At 54.2% G+C, this 23,119-nt stretch overlaps 6 protein-coding genes across 6 annotated transcripts; 3 read left to right on the forward strand and 3 right to left on the reverse strand.

Moving 5' to 3' along the window:
* Positions 1–1,352: 1,352 nt before the first annotated feature.
* Positions 1,353–1,739, forward strand: ISF_02193 (Ricin B-related lectin; the record flags this gene model as incomplete). The annotated part of the gene is made up of 1 exon (XM_018845800.1): positions 1,353–1,739. The coding sequence occupies one exon, from the start codon at positions 1,353–1,355 to the stop codon at positions 1,737–1,739; it is 387 nt and encodes a 128-aa protein (XP_018707523.1).
* A 680-nt stretch (positions 1,740–2,419) lies between these two features.
* ISF_02194 (DNA replication/checkpoint protein) lies at positions 2,420–3,930 on the forward strand (the record flags this gene model as incomplete). Its single annotated transcript, XM_018845801.1, has 2 exons — positions 2,420–2,558; positions 2,618–3,930. The coding sequence occupies 2 exons, from the start codon at positions 2,420–2,422 to the stop codon at positions 3,928–3,930; spliced, it is 1,452 nt and encodes a 483-aa protein (XP_018707524.1).
* A 446-nt stretch (positions 3,931–4,376) lies between these two features.
* On the forward strand, positions 4,377–5,603 carry ISF_02195 (hypothetical protein; the record flags this gene model as incomplete). Its single annotated transcript, XM_018845802.1, has 1 exon — positions 4,377–5,603. The coding sequence occupies one exon, from the start codon at positions 4,377–4,379 to the stop codon at positions 5,601–5,603; it is 1,227 nt and encodes a 408-aa protein (XP_018707525.1).
* A 1,558-nt stretch (positions 5,604–7,161) lies between these two features.
* On the reverse strand, positions 7,162–7,796 carry ISF_02196 (hypothetical protein; the record flags this gene model as incomplete). The annotated part of the gene is made up of 3 exons (XM_018845803.1): positions 7,162–7,377; positions 7,430–7,497; positions 7,622–7,796. The coding sequence occupies 3 exons, from the start codon at positions 7,794–7,796 to the stop codon at positions 7,162–7,164; spliced, it is 459 nt and encodes a 152-aa protein (XP_018707526.1).
* A 1,306-nt stretch (positions 7,797–9,102) lies between these two features.
* ISF_02197 (Alkaline phosphatase-like, alpha/beta/alpha) lies at positions 9,103–10,751 on the reverse strand (the record flags this gene model as incomplete). The annotated part of the gene is made up of 3 exons (XM_018845804.1): positions 9,103–10,307; positions 10,369–10,468; positions 10,530–10,751. The coding sequence occupies 3 exons, from the start codon at positions 10,749–10,751 to the stop codon at positions 9,103–9,105; spliced, it is 1,527 nt and encodes a 508-aa protein (XP_018707527.1).
* A 1,040-nt stretch (positions 10,752–11,791) lies between these two features.
* Positions 11,792–13,488, reverse strand: ISF_02198 (MFS transporter; the record flags this gene model as incomplete). The annotated part of the gene is made up of 4 exons (XM_018845805.1): positions 11,792–11,975; positions 12,041–12,708; positions 12,764–13,258; positions 13,426–13,488. The coding sequence occupies 4 exons, from the start codon at positions 13,486–13,488 to the stop codon at positions 11,792–11,794; spliced, it is 1,410 nt and encodes a 469-aa protein (XP_018707528.1).
* Positions 13,489–23,119: the final 9,631 nt, after the last annotated feature.

The raw sequence follows: 23,119 nt of genomic DNA on the forward strand, positions 1-23,119 counted from the left end.
CAGCATAACTAGGTACTGCGTTGAAACACTCCCTCCTGTCCAGTTCTCAAAATAAAGAGGATCATGTTGTCGGAGCGCTAGCAAACTAGTTGAGCGACAGCCGATTTTCCTGGTTTTGGGTGCCCTTTGTAAATGGCCGGCGTAGTTGTCCAGCACACTAAGTTTCGGCGAACTACAGAATAACGGGGATACTTGCAAGGCTTTCCAGTGGAGTACATACCCAGATATACTTGATTTCTAGCGGTAAAGCTTGTCACATTATTTTTATGATAGTATCTATGAAATAGTTGGTGGCGCACGCAAAGGGCACAAATAGTATGGTGTTTACTTGATGAGACTGTTCTCCATTCACCAACAAGGATAATAAGCCGATTGCCCGCCCTCTCCAACTCATAGATTTGTACGTTTTCACTTTCTCGCCCTTGACGCTAGGTCAGTTAGTTATTAACCACCAGTAGCACCACTGGATCTCCTGTAGCTCATTGATAAGGTTAAACCATCCGACCTTGCCAGAAGCCGAGCAGCCGTAGTCAACGGGAGCTAAGCCGGGACAAGCCAAGGGCCAACAACAGATGAAGCTACTCTTTCATACCTCATCAGCTTCTCTTTTATTTTCATTTCTTATTCTTCCTCTTTTCTCGATTCTTAATGAGCGGTCTGGCGAGTTACACAAAACGTCATAGCTCGACGTTCCCTTCCGCCAATATTCACTCACTCATGTAGCCGCCGCCCCTCATAAACCCCCTCACATGTCATACGCTCTCTTCACGCCCACCACTCAGCCACCTCCTAATGATATCTCATTATATCTCGTGGAACGAGGCCCGCTCCACTCACACAGGCGTGAATACCTTGATAAATTATATCAGACCGTCTTGTCTAACCGAGATACATCCTGGGCAGCACATCATGATCCCGCTGCGGAGTCGGAAAAAGAGCCTCAGCAGGCGCCGCCAAGGAATCCTGTGGCAGTGCCCGTGGCTACATGCATATTATTTGCGGCACTCGGGGCCATTCAACCTCGAATTGTGCCTCGACACGTCACGAGGCAGTACAGGCGCTTGCATTTATGCACCACGGCAAACGAGATGTTACCCCTCACTGCGGCATTTGCCAAGTTGTAGGGGGGCACGATGGTACGATGATGTGAATGGAAGCTGAGGTGAGGGGAGGCAAGTGGGTTGCTGCCTGGGTCATATATATATATATATATAAAGACGGACAATTCCCCCGTTGGATGGCCCATCTTTCCTCCTCCATCATCCATCCATCTACTTGACACTCCACTCTCTTTCATAACTCTTCACTCAGGCTTCCACATCTCCAACCCCTACAACAAACAAACAAACACCATGTCTTTCCCTGAAGGTGATTTCGTCCTCAAGAACCGCGCCCACTGCCCCGTCGGCCTCGACGTCGAGGCCAGCAGCACCGAGGACGGCGCCCGCGTCCTTGGCTGGGAGCTCCGCGGCGAGGACAACGACAACCAGCGCTGGCGTTACCAGGACGGCCAGCTCATCAACGTCAACTCGGGCAAGGCCCTCACCTTCACCGACCTGACCCCCGAGTCCCTCGCCACCCAGGAGGAGCCCACCGGCGCCGAGGGCCAGCGCTTCCAGTGGATCGACGGCCTCATCGTCCTCGCCGACAACCACGACCTTTGCGTCGGCGAGTGGGATGGCGACGTCAAGATCGTCCCCCGCGATGACAACGATGATGCCCGCCGCTGGGACTTTTAAGGGCCCGATCTGCCTGGTATAAAGCAGGATGCCTGCTTGGCTTGTTTCTTCCTGTCCAATAAAACGAATCATGGAAAATGGCTCTTTGTGGGAGGGGTGGGGGAACAATCGATATGGCGGGGAGTTCTCTCCCTCTCTCTATACTTTGCAGCTTGGTACTTTGCCTACATGTGGCCGGCCATTGCAGCAGATGCTTGACTCAGTTAGCGAGATGCAATAAATCGAGAACCCGTCAAATTTGACTTCTCGTTTCCCGTCCACTCTCACTCTCAATTACCTTTGCCGTGCTGTGTTTGTAGTGCTGTGTTAGCATCACGGCGGTGGCGGTGCTTCTTTCAGCCACCTCGGCCTGCGCCATACGGCAGTTGAGTAGCCCTGTTTTTATTATTTGGTTTGTAAAGTCAATCATTGATAATTATTTTCCTTTTATCATCTTTTTCCGAACCATAGAAGCCACGAATCTTTTATGACGACATTTCAGCGTATCCATGTAACAACACTTTACGCGGGGTCGCGTCCACTCTAGCCCCCCCCCTAGTCAGCCAAGACGCGTCTCGATATTTGCAAACGCGATCCATTGACCGACACTCAACCCTCCACAGCCAATTTGCATTGGAATCAGTATAGCTCGCAAAAAACAAGTCATTCTCAAATAGCGCCACAAATGACGACCCAAAATCATGGACGAAAAAACAAAAGCCTCTTATGAGCAAAAATCCAAACACCTCCGCGCCGACCTGAAAAAATGGGAGAACGACTGGGCAGCCGCCCATGGCTCCAAGCCCGGTCGGCAGGATATAAAAAACAACGCCGACATAGGTACTTCTGCTCCCGCAAGCCTGGAAAAGATGGCCTACCAGGTTCTAATCGCAATCTAGCCACAAAATATAAAGAATACAACAAGACCCGAGACATCCTCGCCGGCAAGATCCCCGTTCCATCGGCCAAGCAACACCACCCACCGAACCCCAAGAAGCGTCGCCCCGAACCCCCGCCGGTCGAGACGCCCTTCAAGAAGAACAAGTACGCCGAGACCCCCGTCAAGGGCCGCACGCTCGACTACGATGACCAGCTCATGAGCACGCCCGCCATCTCGCGAAAGCTCTTCAGCCCGGCGCCCGTCACCTGCATCGGTCCCACGCCGCAGCGCGACGGCAAGGTGCTCGGGCTCTTTGACCTGCTGGTCAGCAAAGAGCTCGGGACGCCCAGCAAGACCGCCGCCGCGGACGGCACGCTGCTGCCGCCGCCTCCGACCACCCCGGGCGGAGGCCGCCGCCGCAGCATGGACGACGGCAACACGCCGAGCTCGCGGGAATCCGCAGACGGGGGTAGGAAGCTGGGCCGCACGCCCATGTCGAGCAGCAAGCGGCACATGCTCAACAGCTTCATGACGCCGCTCAAGAACCGCGACGACGACGGGGAGAAGACGACGCCGGCCTGCGTGTCCAGGCTGCAGTTCGACACGCCCGCGTTCCTGCGCCGGCACAGCGCGCTGCCGCCGGCCGAGGCGGGGGCGGATGCTGCTGCCGCTGCTGCCGGTGCGCCGGCGCCGCTCAGGTTGCCGCGGAAGCCGCTCGGTCGCGGGCTGAGCGAGATCATCGCGAGCCTGCGGAGGGTGGAGGACGACACGCTCGACGACGACGACGACATGGCCGCGCTGCGCGAGGCCGAGGGGCTGGGATCCGCGCCGCGGCCGGCCACCGCACCCGCGAGGGACAGCGAGATCCTGGCAAGGGACCGCGAGGTCGCGCGGCTGCCGCTCGGCGGCTTCGACGACGAGGGCATGCACGACAGCCCCGACGAGGAGGAGGACCGCCCCGGCGGCCCGCCGCGGGTCGCGTTCAAGAAGAAGGGCCAGAAGCGCACAACGCGCCGCGTCAACATGCGTCCGACCATCACGAGGCGCCCGACGGCGCCGCTGGACGACTCGCAGGACGTGGTGGTGGACGGGGAGGAGAACGGCGCCGCTGCCGCCGCCGACAACGACGAGGACGGCGACTACGAGGAGGGCGCCGGCGGGGCGAGCAGCGGCAGCAGCAGCAAGAAGCCGGCCAAGGAGGAGGGCGTGGTGAAGAAGTCGGTGCGCAAGGTCAACGAGCTGGCGCACGCCAACTTCCGCCGCCTGAAGCTGAGGAGCAAGAACATGAAGGGAAAGCCGGGCGGTTTCGGTCGAAAGTTTGGCCGGCGGTGATTGGACGGCACTTGCTGGCAGGATATCATGACGGCGCATTCATCATACACATACACTACATGGAAAAGCAGGGGCTACGGCGTTGGGTTTTTGGTTATGGCGGTACAAGTTTTCTGGCGGTAAAATTGTTACAAATTATTGCATTCTCACTGCTTTCTACTCTGCCAGCTGTGATTGACTGAGAACTGACGTGCCTGTGCCTCCACATTACAGAACAGACGACGCGGGGATTTCTAGAACCTGTGGGAAAACGCCATGACGAGCCATCAAATTCCGTGATACAACGCTTCGGGTGGCGCCTTGTGCGACTCTGCGCTCGCTGTCAAAGCCTGCCTGGCCGTGCCTGTGTCACCGAATCACTCGCCCCGGATTCCCCATCACGTTCACCACCACCAACTCGATGATATAAAACCCCCCAACCAGGAGCCACGAGAAAGGGGGCCATGATGATGCCCCTCCGCCCTCCGCCCGACGCAGAAGACATGCTGACGCTGCGCATCCCCAAAGACCCCGACGAGCGGTCCCCTTCCTCCCTGGCCGCCGCCGGCGCCTCCGCCGGCGGCATGTTCGAGGCCGCCGACCTGCAGGACCACGCTCTCCGCAGCCACGGCGAGCTCCTCGCCACCTCCCTGCACCGCGACGGTGCGCGCTCGCACCACGGGCTGGTGCACGCCGCGTTCCGCGCGCACCACGCCCGCCAGCACCTCGCCCTGCGGCCAGAGGACCTCTGGCTGGCCGTGCTCGCGCAGGTCGGCGTCTGGCTGCGCGCCCACCCGGATGCCCGGCGGCGCATCCTGCCCAACCACCACCACCACCTGCTGCCCGCCCGCTGCGGGCGCCGCGCCGCGCCGCGCGCGCTCGCTTCGCGGATGGTCGGTCTCTTGGAGAGCAGCTGCGGCGGCGACGCGGGCTTGCCGGGCTGGGTGGTGCCCGCGTTTTCCTGCACGACCGGCGAGGACCGCGCCGTGGCCGCGGCTCTCTTCCTGGGCACCACGGGCCTTGCCCTGGCGACCGCGGACGCGCTGCGGCGGCGGACGGTGACGACGACGACGCGGGACACCATCCTGGCGAGCCTCTTCCGCGGGCCCATGCAAGAGTGCCGCGCCCTCCCGCCGCCGCATGACGACGACGACGGTCTGTTTGCCGTCACGCTGCACGGCAAGCGCGCCGACTACGTCGCCATCCAACAGCGCCTCGACCTCCTGCCGCAGCACCTCGGTCCCCGCGCGGACCTCGCGCTGCTCGTCACGCTGCTGCGGCCGGTGGTGCGGCACTTCGTGCTCACCTTCAAGGAGGGGGGCACGCCCCGCGTGCGCGCCTTCTGGCGGCGCATCGTCACGGCGGATGCGGAGCGCACCGGCCGGCGGAACCTGACGGGTTGGATCACCGCGTTCTGCTGCTTACCGGCGGACGGCGGCGAGCCGCGGAGCCGCCCGGGCCGGCCGGAGTACTTCCTGGACGGCGTGGGGTACCCGTCGGTGCCGGTGTTGAGCGTGCCGCCGGGCGCGGCGGCTGTGCCGGTTGTGATGGGCGACGACGAGGAAGGGCAGGTGGAGTGTACGCTGGTGGCGGGCTCGATGGCGATTCACGACGAGGCTGGGGCGACGATGGCTGAGAGGATCTTTCGACCTGCGCCTGGCTGGGCCCTCTACGTGAACAAGAATCAGAGTTGAAGAGAGAAAAAAAAAACAACTGCCCTCAAATGTTGACTTGGATGTAGAGGGTGTTTGAGAGCAGGCTGCCGCCTTGCTGATCTCGACAAACATCGTCCCCTGCATCGGAAAGAAGTGCACCATCCTTGTTCGGGCTTTTTATTTGTTTGTTCGCATCTACGGATATCCATCATGCCCATGCTCTCCCGTCAATCACTCCCCGCCCATCGCCGATAAGCCTACTTTTTGATATGCGTCCGCTTTTCTCACAGGACCCTGGTGATCCGGCCGTCGTCGCCAAAGCGTCATGGCTTTTTAAGAGCGCCCAGTACCTCGAGTCTCGCCCACACAATCCCGAGCGTAACAAGGGGCAAGTAACGCGCGAAGAACGCGTCTTCTTAATTTTGCCTTTTCGTCATTGAATTTTTTTCGCCCTAATGCTTTACTGCCTAACTGGTTGCTGTCAACTGGAGCTTATTTATTTGGTCGCATTTAGTGCCATGCTGGCAGCCGGCTATCGCTAGGGGCACGGGGTACATGCATCTGCCGGAGGTCTTGAATTTCTGTTATTGTCCGTCCTAGATATTACGGCTTTATCGAATCTGCTTGATAACAATATCAATAACAATATTTACTTTTCAAAGATATCTCATTCAAATTTTATAGCTACTAGTTCATTCATGCCCTTTTTGTTTTCGTATCCTGTTGTTGATGACGGCACTAGGCATGACGAAGAATCCACAGTGGAGAGCGCCCGACAAGCGCCATCGGGTCCCGATTTGATGGAGACGCGGTAGGGTCGAGCAAATTGCAATACGAAGCGAGGCCTCAAGGGTACAAAAAGTGAAGGCGTCTCAAGCCTGATTGTGATTAGGTTGAAACGCAAGTTGTCGTCGTTTCCCGCCGCGGTCTGTTGCAGAGAGAGGGTGTGGTGGATGGCCAGTCAGTGGATGCATCCGTGCCCAAACGTGCCACGACGTCTCACATTGATGCGGCCAGACTTAGCGTCATGATCCCTGATCTACATGCCCTTATCAAACTCCAAGAGCGCTTAATAGTTATTATACCGAAACAAGAGAGGATAGCAGTAGACGACCCTGAGTCATTCATAAAAGGTGTGGAATTCAACAGATTATATAGCTACCGAGAGAAAACAAAACTCCAGACGCTCCCTCACCAGGAGCGGTGATTATTCCAGGCCTACAAGACCAGTTCTGTCAAGTGTAAAGGGGGGGGATAGAAGACGTATATGTAACAAAGTCAACAAGCAATTTCCCTCAACTCCAAGGTAATAAAACTCTAGGTTACTGCGGCGGTGCGCAAGGGCACCGAGTGCCCGCCAAGCACCAGTCAACCGCAGCAGTGTATCGTAACGGTCGTGTCAAAAGCGCAACCCGTCAAAGGGGTCACACAGACAAAAAAAGAGGTTCGGTCATCGAGTTGCGCAAGCGTTCGAACCGTAGAAGAAAAATAATGGTGCAACGAAAGACAAGAGCACACGCGGAGCGGGCCACTGCTCATCACCCGGGGTAGGTACGGGCCGGGGAGGCAGGGGAGGCGGCATTCACGGTCGGGTATTTTATTGGGGCAGCATGTCACGAAGCTCCTCCTCACTGAGTCGAATCTCGTGGACAGGCTCTCTTCGGTTCTCGAGGGGAACGTAATCGCAGTCGAGGTAGGAGGGGAGGAATATTTCTACGCATATGTCTGTTAGCGGTGTGCGGGAGAAGCCGGGAGGCTGGGCAAGCCTACCGGGATTCCAGTCGAAGCCTTGACTGGAGGAGAGGTAGGTGATCTGAAGGTCGTTAGGAAGAAAATATTCTGCGAGGCAAGGTGAAAGGACGTACGAGACGGGGAGGACCATCAGGGTCACCGATGTTGATGACCGTCGACTTCTCCATGGAGAGGGCGGAGCCTGTAGTACGTTAGCAAACGGGGCTTCTTGGGCAAGGCCACGAGGGATGTTGCGGGAGAAAAAAAATGAAAGGAATGAATATTTCGGGCTTCAAATGATGGCAATATGGAGATTATCGACATACTCAACAGGCTCGGTCGTCGGGTGTGAAGGCCCTTGGTTTTGGTAGCCGATGACGGAGTAGAGGGAGCGGATGACGGGGAATCGGAATAAGAGCTGTCAGACGAGCTGGACATGGTCTTGGGGGTGCATAGATCATCGTTGGTGCGACGAGTTTGAATGGTGATGGAGGAAGACATGGTGGGCAGTCGAAATAAGAAGCACAAGAATCAAAACAGGCAAAATAACGAGCGTTTTGCCAAAGAGATGGGAAAGTTGGTGAAGGTTGAGAGTTGGAGGCTCTCAGGCAATTGGAGAGCACAAGAAGAGAGACAGCGCGCCCCGCAGTTAGTGAGGTGGTTGTTGACTGGGGTTCCCTGGTACTGGTGGTACTGGTACAGTCGCAGTACAGCCCAGACACGGGCTAACTAGGCGCTCAGGTGATGGTGGTGGTGCACGGTAGATGGATGATGCGTCGAGGACGAGCGCGGCGGGGGAGGAGACTGGATGACGAGATGCAGGTTGGAGAGTTGAATCAATTGTCGACGGGGCAAGATGAGGAAATTCAGTGTTCGATGGAAGTGGGATGTGAAGAGGAAGAAGACGAAGCTGGAAACGGAGGTAGTAGGTACACCGTGCAATGAATGGACTGAGGCAACAAGCGGCGACAAGTGGCTTTGGTGTGTGGCTTTGGGTGGCTTTAGGCAGTCATGCAGCCTGTGCAGAGGCCTGTGACTGCCTGAGGATGCGACCTGTCAGGGATGAGTCAACCTAGATACCGACCTGCCGATAGTACTATTCCCAACAGACCATCCAGCTAGAATTGCATCATGCCTCATTTCAAAGAGATCCTACCAAGATAACAGCGTAACAGCACTGGAAGAGCAAATAATAGCTCAGTGATAACCACGTCGCAAGACAGACCACCAGAGTCGAGTCACAGGAGCCGTTGAGAATGTCTTGCCCCCACCACGCCCACGAAGCCTCCGCGATTTGGCAAAGTATCTTCCCCAGCAAATCTTCGTACAAGGGATACTTTCTTCTACACTCAAGCCCACTTGTCACGGGCCTGGATCGGGTTGGCTGCAGCCAACCCTTGCAACCTTGATAGCGGTGCTGGAGGAGAGGCTAGCGCCGCCTTAGCGCCTCCGAGAGGCGTCACTGGGCTGGACGGCTTGCATCAGGTTGGGCATTGAAACGGTTATTGGGGAATAAAACAAGATGTTAATACATAAACTCCCCTTTCTCCTTTAGATCGAAATTCTTCCATCTTATCTCCTTTTCGGATCTCGCCATGCTGCTTGCTAACACATCCTTCTTCCCATCAATCCATCTCATCTCTCCTAGCTCCACACAGTGCCAACGCCAACCAGGATCACGTCCACCAGTCACGCCAATTGCTCCACAAACGACAAACCAGCAGCTTCAACCAAACGCTATCAACTTGACCAACTTCACCACGATTCTACCATTCAACAAATCGACACGCCTTAGCGCACCAACAGCCTAGTGCATGTGGTTCCACGCCGCAAGGTTCGCCGCCCGCTTGATGGCCGGCAGCTCGTCCCGCCTCTGCACCCACGCACCTTCCCCGTGCGCCCTCAACCTCGCCGTCGCGTTCGCCATGTTGACGCCCAGCGCGCGCTCCACGTACCGCGGCAGCTCCGTGTTGTCGCGGTTTCCCCCGATCGCCGCCGCCATGCCCGCCTGCGCCTTGGCCGCGCCGTACAGGTTGACGTCGACGCTCGTGTGGCCCGTCGTCGACCAGTCGATGCCCGCGCGGCGCGCCAGCTCCTGGCCCATCGCCACCACCAGCGCCGTGCTGCCGCGCGCCTTGTACGTCGCCAGCAGCGCGTCCGTCGCCGCGTCCGTCGCGTCCGCCAGCCCGTACTGGGGGAGCAGCTCCGTCTTGAAGTACCCGCGCTGGTCGCCGCCCTTGTACGCGGCCAGCAGGTTGACGAGGTGCTCGCTGGTGCGCGTCGCGGCGGCGAGGGGGCGCGGGTCCCACCGGCCCGGCAGCGTCAGGCCGCCGCACTCGTGGTCCGCAGCGGACAGCAGCTGCGTGTCCGGGTGCGCGGCGACGTGCTCCTTGAGGTGCGTCATGACTTGGTTGTACATGAGGATGTCGTGGACGTGGCCCGGCCCGTCGTTGGAGTGGCCCGCGTGGTCGATGCGCGAGGCCTCGATCATGATGAAGTAGCCCTGCTGCGAGCCCTTGGACGCCTCCTCGAGAGAAGCCAGCGCCAGCTTGGTCATATCCAGCAGCGACGGCTCCTTGGCGCCGTCGCGGTCCAGCTCGTACGCCATGTGGCTGCTCGCGAATAGCCCGAGGAACGGCAGCGGCACCCGGCCCCCGGTGACAGTGGCCGCGTCAAGCGCCGCGCGGTCCGCCGCGTACTGGTACCCCTTCTCCTTCGCCCACGCCACAAGGTCCACGCCGTCGGTGCGCTGCCCGCCGGCCGACCGCGGCAAGTACTGTCGCCGCCCGCCGCCGAGGATCAGGTCCAAGTACGCCCCGAACGGGTGCGTCTGGCCAATCTGCTGCGCCGCGATCTCATTCTCCGAGTCGCGGCTCAGCACGTGCGAGCAGTAGCATGCCGGCGTCGCGTGCGTGATGCGCGACGTCGCGATCAGGCCCGTCTTGAACCCGCTCAGATGCGCCGCCTCCAGCACCGACGCGACAGGCTTGCCATCGTCGTCGACACCAATGGCTATAAAGGGGGGCTGTTAGCCTAGATGCCGAGCCGGCCCTCGCTTATACTCTGTCCTTACCTCCATTGTAAGTCTTGATGCCGCAGGCAAACGCCGTAGCGGACGCGGCGGAGTCGGTCACGAGGTTGTCCGAGGCCTGAGTGCGCACCGTACCGATAAGCTAGCATCAACATTGTCAGCACTTCCGTCAAGATTCTCGCATGCGTCGAAAGCGAACGCACCATCTCGTCGACGCCAATCTGCGCCGAGTTGGGCCGCTCTGGCGTGCTCTTGCCCGTCATGATGCTCTCGTAGTCTCGAGCCATGGTCTGCGACACCGGCCCGTAGCCGTCGGGCACGACATAGATGAAGCTGCGCGCGCGCGGCACGCACGAGGCGCCGTTCACGGAGCCGAGCAGCACCAGCGCTCCGGCGACGATGACCGACGAGAGACGGTACAGCATAGTAAGGCAGTAAAGGTGTAAGATTTGGAGCGTGGAGTTGCCCGGTGGTGATGGAGAGACAACTCTTGCAAGACTAAGTAGAGGGGGAAGGGGAAGTAAGAAGTACTCGTCTCTTTTGTAGTTTTCCTGTCCTACCCCTCACCCCCTTCCCATCTAAGTACGGTAGCTTGTAGCTGCTTCCATTTGTTTAAGAGCAACCCAATTTGCCCCTCTGCTTGATGGCTCCGGTGCTTGGCAAGCCAAGATTCTGTACAAACGGACCGATTGTCGAATGAAAGCAAGCAACTCCAGGTCGTGCAGCAATGAACACCTCCCCTTCCCCTCGCGAGACGCAAATACCGAGACGATCTCTTGCCTCGCCGGTTCCAGCGGGGAACTAAAAAGGCACGGCGTGAACGCTATTGGTTCAACGACGAGGTTGCCGATGATGGGGAAACTAGGTTTTTGTGGGAAAGCGGGCGGAAGTGGAGGCGAAGTAAAACCACATGAATGAAGGAGCTTCTAACTAGTTGTATCCCTTTCAAGTGCGCGAAAGCTCCGCGGCGGTAACTTTTCGCTTGGAGGTGAGTGCAGAGTAGTGACTGAAAGTGCCGCTGTTAACAAAGACAGCCTATGATAGTGTAGAATCTAGCTAGGGCAGAAAAACAATGAGAAAGTAGCTATACTACCTCTAACAGGCCCTTGTGGAAAGGAATAGACTCTTGCCAATGTTGATTGTCGTACAAATCCTGCCCCGTCGTCATTAGGTTACGCAACAAATGCGTTCACCGAAGCTGCGGGACAAGATGAATTCGACTCCAGCATGATAGTCATCGTCTCCTCTCCTCAGCCTTCTCTTTCCGACTATTTCTCTACCTTCCTCTTTCGTCTCGTAGAAGCTACTCGCTTGCTAGCCTAACCAGCATCCCAACTGCCAAGATACCGTAGTTCGCCCCAGGCCTCCTTGGCACCGTCAGCTCCCGCACGTGTGTCTTGGCGTAATTCGGCGTAGCGTCTTCCGATAGGGAAGTTATCTATTCGAGGTTGTCTATCAACGCCACCTAACTGAGAATCACTTGCTTGGTCTCGCTCTCTTCACGCTCGGTGCTTTCTTTAGGTGGCTGGACGCTGCACTTGCTGCCGGCGATTTGCAGTACAATGGTTGGAATGACACTAACAGCGATAAGCAGGCCAACAGCGATACCTGCGCTTCCTGCGCCTGTAGCGGCAAACATTTGCGGGAACCTACATCCACGTTAGCAAGAGGGTGAAGGCGGTGAAGGGAACAAGGAGCCCTGGTGGCCGCTTACCAAAAAGGACCGATAAAGCCCCATGTTTGGCGCACAAATGTGATGAAGACGCCCACGCTCGCTGCGTCGTCAGGGTAGCAGTCAACTGCGTAGTTGACCAGCACTGTCGTGACGACCTGGTTGCCCGCGGCGGCGATGCCTGCACCGACGACGGGGCTCACGTTATACACGCGCAGCTGCGCGCTCATAACGAGGAAAACGACTATGCCGCAGATGGACCACGCGTAACCGATGTGGCTGAGCCATAAACGGCGCTCCGGCGGGGGCAGACGGCCGAGTCGCGCCGCGGGCCCGCGCGCCATCCACCACGACGACGCGACGGTGCCGAGCCCCTCGCCGATGAGGCTACCGATGATGAGCGCGAGGAACTGCAGGCCAAGAGTCTGTCCGCCAAAGTGAAACTTTTCGGCAAAGAGCTGCGGGATCTCGACCGATGTCACCACGTTGCAGAAGAGGAACGTCATGGCGTAGGAGGCTGCAGGGATAGCGACACGCCACCGCACGGCGTAGATGAAGGGATACACGAACTCGAGCGCTGAGAACGGTGTTGGGTCGATGCGCCGCAGGGCCAGACGGCGAGGGATGGGAGTCGCCGCGTCGCCGGTGCCGCGGATGTACCTGGTTTCGGACCCCAGGGCTAGGTAAAAGACGAATTGGACAACATTGGTCTTCACACGTTAGCAGTCCTTTCATGTCCTGTTGTTCAGCGTCAAGCAGACTCACAATGGCCAGTGTCCAGAATATCCACTCGTAGCCTACCCGCTCGACTGCGAAGCCAAAAAGGAACGGGGCAAAGGGCACGCCAAAGGTGAACATGAGCGTCCACACGCCCATGTACTGCGCACGCTCGCCGGCAAAGAACATCTCCTGGACGGTGCCGCTGCCGAGCGCTGCAGCGGGCGAGATGAAGAATGCGCCGAGAGCGCGGCACGCTGCAAGCTCACCGTACGTGGTGCTGCGGGCACTTCCAATGTTGCAGGCAACGCTGCCGAGCAGCGACGACACGAAGATGGGCAGGCGGCCATACCGGCGTGCCAGCGGGTTCCAGAGGAACGGTGCACCGCCCAAGACGGCGATTTGTAGCGACGTCATGTACGAGGCGGCCTGGATGGTGACGCCGAGCCGCTTGGCAATGTCCCCGAAGGCGGGGATGACGGAGGACGCCGTGAATGAGCAGATGCAGGCGTGAAAGGAAACGAGGACGAGGTTGATGATTTTCTGTGGGTATGAGCTTGCTGAGCGCTTTTGGGGTTTCTCTGAGGCCAGTTCAGGGGGTCCGCCAGCGTGGGATCGGGTAACGGCTCGAGATCAGTCGTGCCGTGCTGCTCGAGGAGGAACTCGGAGTGCGTAGCGGAAAGGTGGCCGATATCTCGGAATTCCTGTACTTGGGATTCCGCGTCGTTCGCCTCTTCTGCCTTGGCGGCACGGTGCGAGGCATCGTCCGTCATGGTTCTTTTGTCTGGTCTTTGAAAACTCGAGATGCGCAGGATTGCCTGAGCAAGATGGTGGATGGCAAAATGATGAAAAGGAACTGCGTGTTACGAAGAATCCCTCTCCAATGCGACGTGACGAGGCCAACATATTATATCACCAGGCAAGGGCAAGCGACCCCAGGTTTTCCCCCACGAGCTAATGATGTGGCGACCTGGGGGTGGGTGGGTCGTGCAAGAGAAATTCTCCAACCCATGAGTAAGATGTTTGCAATTGGCCTCCTGAATCGGGACGGGCATCCCACAGGCTTTATTAAATGGTCTGCATGGCGCATCAGATCCTGGACTGGTTGATGCACTAACAGGCTATCTGTCAACCTGCCCACGACGCCCTTCCCCCGCTAGGGGCTAGTATGATCGGCCGGCATCTGTATCGGTAGTTTGCTAGTCTTTCCAGCGGTTATGCGGCATGAAAACTGACTTCTATCTCTTGCCGCTTTTACCCCTTTGCTCAGGCTCTAGTCAGTCTTCAGCTCAGCGAGGCTCCCGGAGCCGCCATGAGCCTCGCTGAGCCGCTCCCTGAGTCCCATGAGACTCCGACTGAGGCTACCTGAGTAGCTCCGGGCTGCGCATGATCAATGAAAAATGTCGACCCAGACGTGGTGTGTCTGTACTGAGGTGTGAAGATGTAGTTCTCGGGGATGGAGCAGTCCGCTCATCTGGCTATAAATTTGCTCGTTCCCCCAGTCATGTTTTCTTCACTTCCAAGAATTTTCTATCTTCGTTTTTCCAGCTTCCCTGACCTTCAGAGACATCCCTTAACAACATGAAAACTCTCAACCGTCGTGTACCACGCTTTCGTGAATGTGCCGGGGTGGGACGCTTGCTAGCCGCACATCTGCTATTGCACTGAAATTCATCAATAATGTCTTTTCAACGGTGGCCCTGATTGTCGGGTTCGTGACGCGAGGCTCTCAAAATTGTCGTCGTTAGACACTAAATTAAAAACCAGCCAATGGTAAAAATGAAAAAGGTCCACCACATAAATTACTTGGCCGCTCAAGCCATGCAACGTTCTGCCATCGTGAAGAAGCTTGGTCCGGCCTTGGAAAGGAAAGTCAGACGGCTCAGAGTGAAAGGAAACATCCCAGGTTTTTTTTTCTTTTGCCTGCCAGGATGCATCCTCGCGTTGGCATGTCACACAGCACTGCCCTGCGGGCATAACTTTCCTAGACCTAAACGCGATACACAATCCACAGATAACGCAGCAAGCCCATTCTTGACTGTAAGACAGGTTCTCAACAACGAGGAAGCCAATATTAGAGTCAATCAAGACGCCTTAGGACCCGTCCACCGGTGCTTGGCACCTCAGCGTGCATTGCCCTGCTGGTATGAATCTTCTAGATTTGTATGCACTCGTACACTTATGGGCAAAATGGGCTTCTAGTTTTGATCAAGTATTTACTTTTCGGAGTAACTTCGATAGAGCTAAAAATGAATCAAATTTTTTTGAAACGAACGTAGAATGAAGACTAACCTCATTCAAACCCTTTTCGCCTCACCTCGCGTTTTTTTGGGTCATAATCTCTCCCGAGAAAGAACCCCATCATGTAGAAACAATAAACCGGACCGCAACTCTGTCATGCCATCAACTCCCACGCCTTCGTTGTGAATACTAGCGTTCCTGCTCCTAAAAGCACCTTGCTGGTAGACTATAGGGCGCTTATAGGGGCGTAGGAATAAAGGAACTAATTATATAACTAGATTACTAGGGATTATAGTAATCTAATACTAATCTAGGATTACTAGGCTTATAAGTAAACTATGGTAATCTAAGTGTTATAATAGAGGATAGAATAAATATAAAAAAGAGGATTTCTAGTAGATAGTTAGACTAGATTTCTACTAATTAATCTAAATAATAGCTGTACTATTAAAAAATATCTCTTAATATAACTTATACGATAATATATACTATATTAAGAATATAGCCACCAAGCGCCTAAATATTATTGTATTATCGCTTAACGCCACTAACCGAACCAGCTCAGCCGTAAGCCTCGTGAGTCTATCGAACGGAGGCACTCCGCTAAGCGGACTGCGCTGTGACGAGTGCCCTCTGGCGTCTTGCCGCATCAAATACCGCCAATATTTGGCAAATGATATCCTTGCGCATGATTCCTCGTCTCTTCGGGCGGTGCCATGTCTGGTGCGCCAACATGGGCACGCTCCGCCAAACGCCACGGACTCAGCTACAGGCTTCACAACGCGAGCGCTGAGTCCATGCCGCGACGTGTATCCCAGGCGACCGGGGTGTCCGACCCGTGTACCGCCTGGGAGCGTTGACCCTGTTGTTCATGTACCTCGACGCAATTATGTTGACATGCATGTACCGTACACACTCGCCGAAAAACGCCCATTGCGCAGGCGAAGTGACAAGCCACGATAAGCTTATGCTGCTCCACGATCACCTAAGGCACGCGAACGAGAAACCCAAAAAGGAAAGATACTGGATGGTGAAGGCGACCCTATCGAGGATGATAACATCAGTTATCCAGAGGTCGCACACATTGGTCCGCGTTAGATCGGAAACAGAAGAATTGGTATGTCTTCAACGTTGCGTCTACTGCTACATACTCATCACTCTTCTTATTTTTATCAGTCTTTATAAACTTCTACTCCTCCTACCCTAGCCCCCTTATTTCCTAGTATCTCCATCACTCTCGCACATTCCTATTCATTTGTGTTATTCTCTCGTTTCTTTCACTTAAAACGTTTTGTATGCCTTCATCTATGCTACGCCACTACTACACTTCTAGAGTGAATCTAAAAAGACCGCCCTGGAGATTCTTAATATGTTCGACGATGACGTTGCTCATCTTATCAATGGCGTGGACGTTAACCAACCGCACAATGCTATAACACTGACTCTGGACTTGCATCGAGCTTTTAGAAATTTCGACGTCTACTTCACGCAAATCGCCAACCGCCCGCATACCTATGAAATCAGGTCATTTCGAGGGGTTAGACTCCAGAGAATTCTGCCTGTCATAAGGGCGCTGTACCTCAGCAGATCAAAGCATCAACCCACCGGCGCCACGCCTCCTCGCTCTACACCGCACTATCAGACATATCTTGCACCTTTCAGATGCGGGAAAGCATATAGACGATATTTTCCACAAGTGGGAGGATCGGATGGTGTAATGTGATGGGTCGACGCCCCGGCAGAACTACTGCAGTTAAGAATGAATAGATGGAATACCACTTCTGTGAACTTATAGAGTAGAAGTTAAATTGGCGAGGATAGTTTCATTTCTAGAAGCTCATTTTGCTATAAGAAATTATCGGCGTAGGATGTGATGCGTACAGGGAACGGCCGGAAATGCATCCCTCCTGGGTACAAGCTGGGCTAAAGTTAGTGTAGACAGGCTTGTAATTATCCACTGAATTGGACTTCTCTTCACGTCAACATGGACTATTATTCAAAATTGTAAAGACGGTAGGGTAAGCCCTCGGGGTATTATAAATTATAGACAGAAACCTTAGGCCAGCCTAAGATCTTTTTGCAGCTCCCGGTTAACGTTGGCTAGAAACCCGCGACTATTAGACTGCGTGACGTAGCCATCAAAGCCGAAGTCGTCTTGTCGTTGCCTCTTCCTTCCCCTCAGCAAATCTTACACCACCTCCTCCTCCGACCAATACTCATCGTCGTCGTTGACGCAGCCCTGCGTTTCGTTCCCGTTACGGGTTAGTCGCCGTCTCTTAGACGGGTCGCCTGCGGGCGGCGCAGTCTGCAACGCATCTCTGGAAGAGGGTATCATGTGCCCCTCTATACCCTGTCCGTACTAACAAATCGCGTGACTACGGGGTATCATTGTGCACATGGCGTCAATTTACGCTTACGTGCGACATAGGAAGCAAAGAATAAGAGTGGCATGGCCATCAATCAACTTTCTGCGACTTTGAACTCTCCGGGAGGCAGATCGGGCAAGATCGCTTATTATTGTAGCGTAAAGGCGGTAAGAAACGCTTATGCCAAGATATTTGGCATAAGCTTCGAGTGGACGGAGCTCAGAGCGGAGTGTTGCTGCAGCTTGATCGCTTGCTGAGGGAGAAACGTCCGCCTGGTGACCAGCCCGGCGCGGCCGAGGAGGCAAAATGTTGAAACATTGTACTGCTAAGACATGAAGGAAATTTTGTATTAATAAGTGACTGGCGTCCCTATGAGGCAAAGTCTACATGAGGCCATCATTCTAGAAATGGAGTTGCGACGCACACCTGTGTGCCTCATTCGCGTCAGTTAAGAGTAGTCACAGGATGAAGACAAGGTTATCACTGCACTATAGTCGGCCGCACCTTTTTCAGAAGCGAACCAGATTATGGCAGCATCTTTTGCCATGGTGGGAAAGCGCCAGGGCCGCTCGACCGTGCAAAGCCCAGCGACTCAATAAGGAGGTACATTATGACCATGGCCTGTTTAGCTGCAGACGGGGCCCATACGAAGATGACCTTGACAGCTGCCTGCTTGCGCGTGTGTGAAGGCAGAGCTGAATTCTGGCGGCTAACAGCTCCCACCAAACCGATACATATTCCAGCGGGTCTGGTCGACTACTGCGGCAGTAGTAACCCTGTGCCGGTCAAATCCGCCGCCTTATCGAGGGTCCTTTGCCGCCGCGGGCTCGTGGGCGATGTGCACGTTTACGTCTTGGGCCTGGTGGAAGCTGTGACCGCCTAACTGGGCTTTTTCTACCGTGTTTAACGGCATGGCTCGCTTCGCCTTGCTTTTGCCTGGCGTAGTACTCCTCTACTAAGTCCAGGACGACTTTCCGCATGTTTGATGCTGGCTCTAGTGAGTACGACTCCTCGTCGAAACCTATCTATTGTGTTTCGAATTTCTCGTCCTCTGTTTCGCTAAGAATCTTTAGTGGCTAGTATATTCTGTTCTTAGGCTTCGGCCGGCTAATACCCTTCTATAGCTTAAGAAGGCCCTTCTAATTATTAAGTTGTATGTCTCTCTTATGGACTAACTTAATTATCTCGTTCGATCTGACAGGTATTAGTCTTAAGGATAGAATGCCCTATTTAACCTACTTGTAGCCTTTATACTCCTATTCTCGGCCATTATAGTAAATCGTCCTTCTTAAAATCGATTTATCTACTCGTGGTTGCTTACTTGGCGATAGTTTATACTGGCTTTGATAAGCAAGTGTGTTAACGTCACTTAGTGAAGCTGGTACGGTCGACGATTTAGTCTCGCTCGACACTGCTGATCTGATTAGCGACGTGGACTTCTTAGTCTGTGTAGAATATTTTGGCGATTTTGCGTTATTTAATAGTATCTGTTCGTTTGCTGTGTTTTAATTGGGTTTGGCTGGCGCATCACTATGAAAGGTTAGTGATGTCGGGTAGGCAGGCAACCGTAATTAGTGTACGCTTTAACCATCACAGCATGTGCAGAAGAAAGACACTGCTGATGGCAGTCCAGCACTACCTCGCAGCGTATTCCATGGTATGGTGGAGCAGCAAGCTACCAGTCCAGCTAAGGGTATCCCAGTAGCCAGCGTTCGCAGTATGTGCTAGAAGTTGTTGGGCGGCAGAAGCCGCTGCTCATGCCAGTCCCAGCACCAGGTACTCGCGACATATTCCGTGAGCTGATGGGGGAGAAAAGTCGCTGCTCATGCTACGAGTGGAACCGCTGCGGGGGTTGGCAACATGAACAGCCAAAAAAACGCTGGCTGATCTACCAGGTCGATGACATCGACTGCGTGGACATCCGCTGAAACCCCAAATGTAACCGAGCTAGAATACATTTGTGAAAGCAGTACATTCACTCATTGTTTCATTACGCCCGGTGGCTTTCCGCCAATAGGGCTCACTAGCTATGTCTAAGTAACTGTTTGACTATTCGCCTCATCCATTCTACTTATTACTGGTTCTCTGATCGCTTCCACTTCGTCTCTCTATCCCAGCAGCTCGCGTTCCGTGTTGTTTATTACTAATGACTAACTAGCTTGAGGGCTATTACCCAAGTGTTCAGAGTCCTATCTGCAGCGACCGAAGCGTAGCTAGTCATGTCGTGGATGTGGCCGCACGGTATGATGAAAAGCCTGTTCTAGTTCTTTGCTTACTAACTGTCGAACCTTCCTGTAGCGAGTGTATATTGTATCGTTACTCGGATTGCCCCCATGTTTTGGTTCTAGTTCAGTCCGTCTAATGCCGACTTTCCTCCCAGTCAGTGTGACGAATCATCCCATCTCGTGCTCATGCCTCCTCGTAAACTCTTTTCGCTGTTCATCCTATTGCGGGCACTCTAAAAGGAAATGTTGGACCGTTTCCCCTGCCTGTCTACACGCACATTGCTCCGAGGACACTGCTTTGATGCGATGGAGATACCCGTTCAACCTTACTATGTCTGTCCTTAATTGCGCGAGTGTAGAACGCTCCCTCTATGAGCCTCTCCACTTAGTAATAATGTCGAGTGGTTCGAGACGACCATAAATAGACATCTGTAGATACGTATATACCTTAATTGTATAGAACGGATGATACCGGCAAACAAGTCATCATCATCATCATTGTCACCATCGTCCGTTTCAGTCCAATCTAACCCAAACCAGTCCATTCCAATCCACTGAAAACCATTGAACCGCCCAGTAACTTTTGATTGAAACAGTAAGGCGAGATGTCACGTCCAGATACTTGCTCAATTTTAGGTTTTGCAGCTCACCACGATCATTTCTGCCAAATACTGGTCTGAACTTCTTTTGTGACGCAAATTTCTTTACCGGTATGTCGAGTCCGTATCGGACTCTGGGCACCCCACACCATGTAAGGCATACAGGCTCAAATTTCCACTCATCATACGAAACTACGACTGACGCCTGTCGGGCAAATATTTCAACTTGGCGCCGTTCTCCCTTGCCTCGTGATCAACTGAGGTTGAGCCCAGCATTGGACCTAGAACATTAAGCCCACGCGCCACAACGCAACCAGGAGTTTTTTTCTTTTGTGGGGGGTGGGGGGGTGGGGGATGGGGATTTTCTTTTTTATTTCCAGTTTGTGGTGCGATTCTCGTGCGATGGAAGTGATGCGAGGTTCCCAGGTTTGAGGAAGATGAGTGGGTAGCTTTGGCTGGGGAAGGGACTACCGAAGCTAGCAACTATTCACTTTTCTCCTTCTTCTTGGCCTAGTCATGGCTGAAGCGCTTTTGGGCTTAGAGCAGTTAGCTGAGCCCGACGATGTCGGAACAACGCAATAAGAATTCCCGGCTCGGATGACTAGCATTCAAGTATTGCAATGAATACTCCATTGACAAATCGCTCGTGTTTCTGCTTGTTAACAAGTAGCGTCGCTTATTATACACAAGCATTTACACATTTTTGCCATATCTGCGCCGTGTTTTCAGCTAACTACCGTCAGGCATTTTGACTCTGTCCAATCTTTTTTATCTTGGCGCCAAAAGCCTAAATGCTAGTTCGAGGCAGTAACGTTATACCTCCATTTTCGGCTTTTTAGCCCCAAGGTCGTTTTCAAAAAACAAAGAAACCCTGGACGCTGGTCATGCTCTGGAGAATACTAACCACGTCCTCAATGAATTTTGCTGGAAGAACCATCGAGAGCGCTACTAAAAGTCATTAGTCAATGTGAGGTTAGCAATTTGCAGGTCGTATTTTGAAAACTGTAGGACGCAACCTATAGTGAATCACACTGCACACGCACGAAGGAATGACGCTTCGCGCAGCTGATTGGCGACGGGTGTACTTTTGAGACACGATCCCCTGCCATCTAATTGGTCAGAAATGCTCCAATGATCTACCATAGTTGGCTTAGTCTGTCCAGTAAATTTCAGAACCCGTTGCAAGTTGCACTCAGTTTGGATAATCTGAAAAGTGAGGTTAAAACTATGACAGGTTAGACTGGGCTGGAATATGTATCGTACGAGTGGCGTGGTGGAGAAATTTTATGTTATCGGCCTTTGGTGATGGAAGCCCGCTCATTTTGGTGGGATTTATTGTATTGTTCTAGGCCTACTCGGAAAAACTTGAGCGTGCTGGGCACCCATTTCACTGCCTTGGACATTCCAAAGCAAGAATATTACACCATGTGTGCCTATATAATCCTCAGCTTCCTTCCCAGATTCGGCGAATGATTTTGCATCCGTTGAACTACCTTTCACAACACATCTCGCCTGCTCAGAATGAAGGCCTCTTTTTTTCTCCTAGTCTTGCCCGCGGCAATGGCTACCAACACATACTACACAACTCTAGCTACCCTGACAATTACTAGCTGTGACGCAGCGCCGACGATTCCAGAGTCTTATCTTCCTTCTCCAGACAACACAGAACCTGCGAAATCCAGCCCTACAGACCAGTCAGCGGACGGCAGCAACGTCAATCTCGGGAGCCCCAGCGGTGGAAGTGGTGGCAGTCTTGGGAGCCCTAGTGGTGGAAGCGCGCCGTCTGGTGTGCCACCAGTTGTCGCTGGTGCAGCAGATGGCATCTACTCGCCCTTTGCCAATCTGTGGCCATACTTGATTGCACTCGCTGTACTCTAGGCCTCGGAGGTGTAGGATCAAGGTCTCAACATGCTATGATCCTTATTAGTCTAGCAATATCACAGTCGAGCTGGATAGACAAGCTCAAGTCGAATCAACCGTGTTGAATTCTTCCTCCCAGGGATGGTTTTAATGGCTACCCTCTAATGCCAACCGAGTGTCCATAAATAGTTCAACTTCTGATTCCTTGGATGGTTGTGCTTAGAATTCAATGTTTAATGAGTTGCGTGGGATGGCAATGAAGCTAATGTACGGGCAACCCTAGTTAGATTTTTCAGGTTTTGGGTATCATGGGCGAATACGATGCAAATTGCCATAGTGTGACAAATAGTACTGGGTGGCTCTTACTAGTAATGTCACAGCCGGTTCTAACTGCTCTAGTATTTGCGCCGACAATGCCTGCCATCACCATCATTCCTGCTTTTGCACCAATTACACACGCTGGCCACACGAGTTCCCGTTTCCGTTGTGCCTACCTCGTAGTGGATCTCATTATCCGCTTTCCACTTCTCCTCGCACCCCGGCCAAGCGCAGGGCACATTCTGTATGATGCCTCGGTGAACGTAGCTGACCAATGGAATTCTGATGTACGCTCCACCGCGCTAATTTAGGGGAACCAGATTGTCGGGACGCCCTAGTAGGGGTCTTGGCGGGTCCGAGCGTGATACATGTTCCGAACAACAGAGGGCCAGCCTGGTCGCCGACGCCGCGGCCTGCCGAGTGCCCTATAGCAGGCTGGTGGAGGCTGGCGACAGCTGCGCCTTTCCCCTTTCCCTATACCAATTGAGAAGGGAAGCCTGAGCTGCGGTAACGGCTGGTGGCAGTCAGGTAGCCGTACCGTAACCCTTTAAGGTTCTCATTGAGCTAGACGCCACTGTGCTGCATTCCAGTCGCAGCTTTGCAGTCCTAGTCAAGTGACTGGGTCAGTCGGAACTGAAGGGTCGGGGCTGCCGTCGCATGATGCTGCAGCCTTGCGCCGGACCTCCGGTTTCCTGACTTGACCTCTCTAAAGCACGACAAGCAGGGTCTGATCACGGTCATGATTTTCTGCGGCGTTGTTGGTTAATTCGATGCTGTCCTCGATAAAACTCTCCG

The sequence above is a fragment of the Cordyceps fumosorosea genome (genome assembly GCF_001636725.1).
Source record: "Cordyceps fumosorosea ARSEF 2679 chromosome Unknown scaffold_3, whole genome shotgun sequence".
In the NCBI taxonomy this organism is placed as follows: domain Eukaryota; kingdom Fungi; phylum Ascomycota; class Sordariomycetes; order Hypocreales; family Cordycipitaceae; genus Cordyceps; species Cordyceps fumosorosea.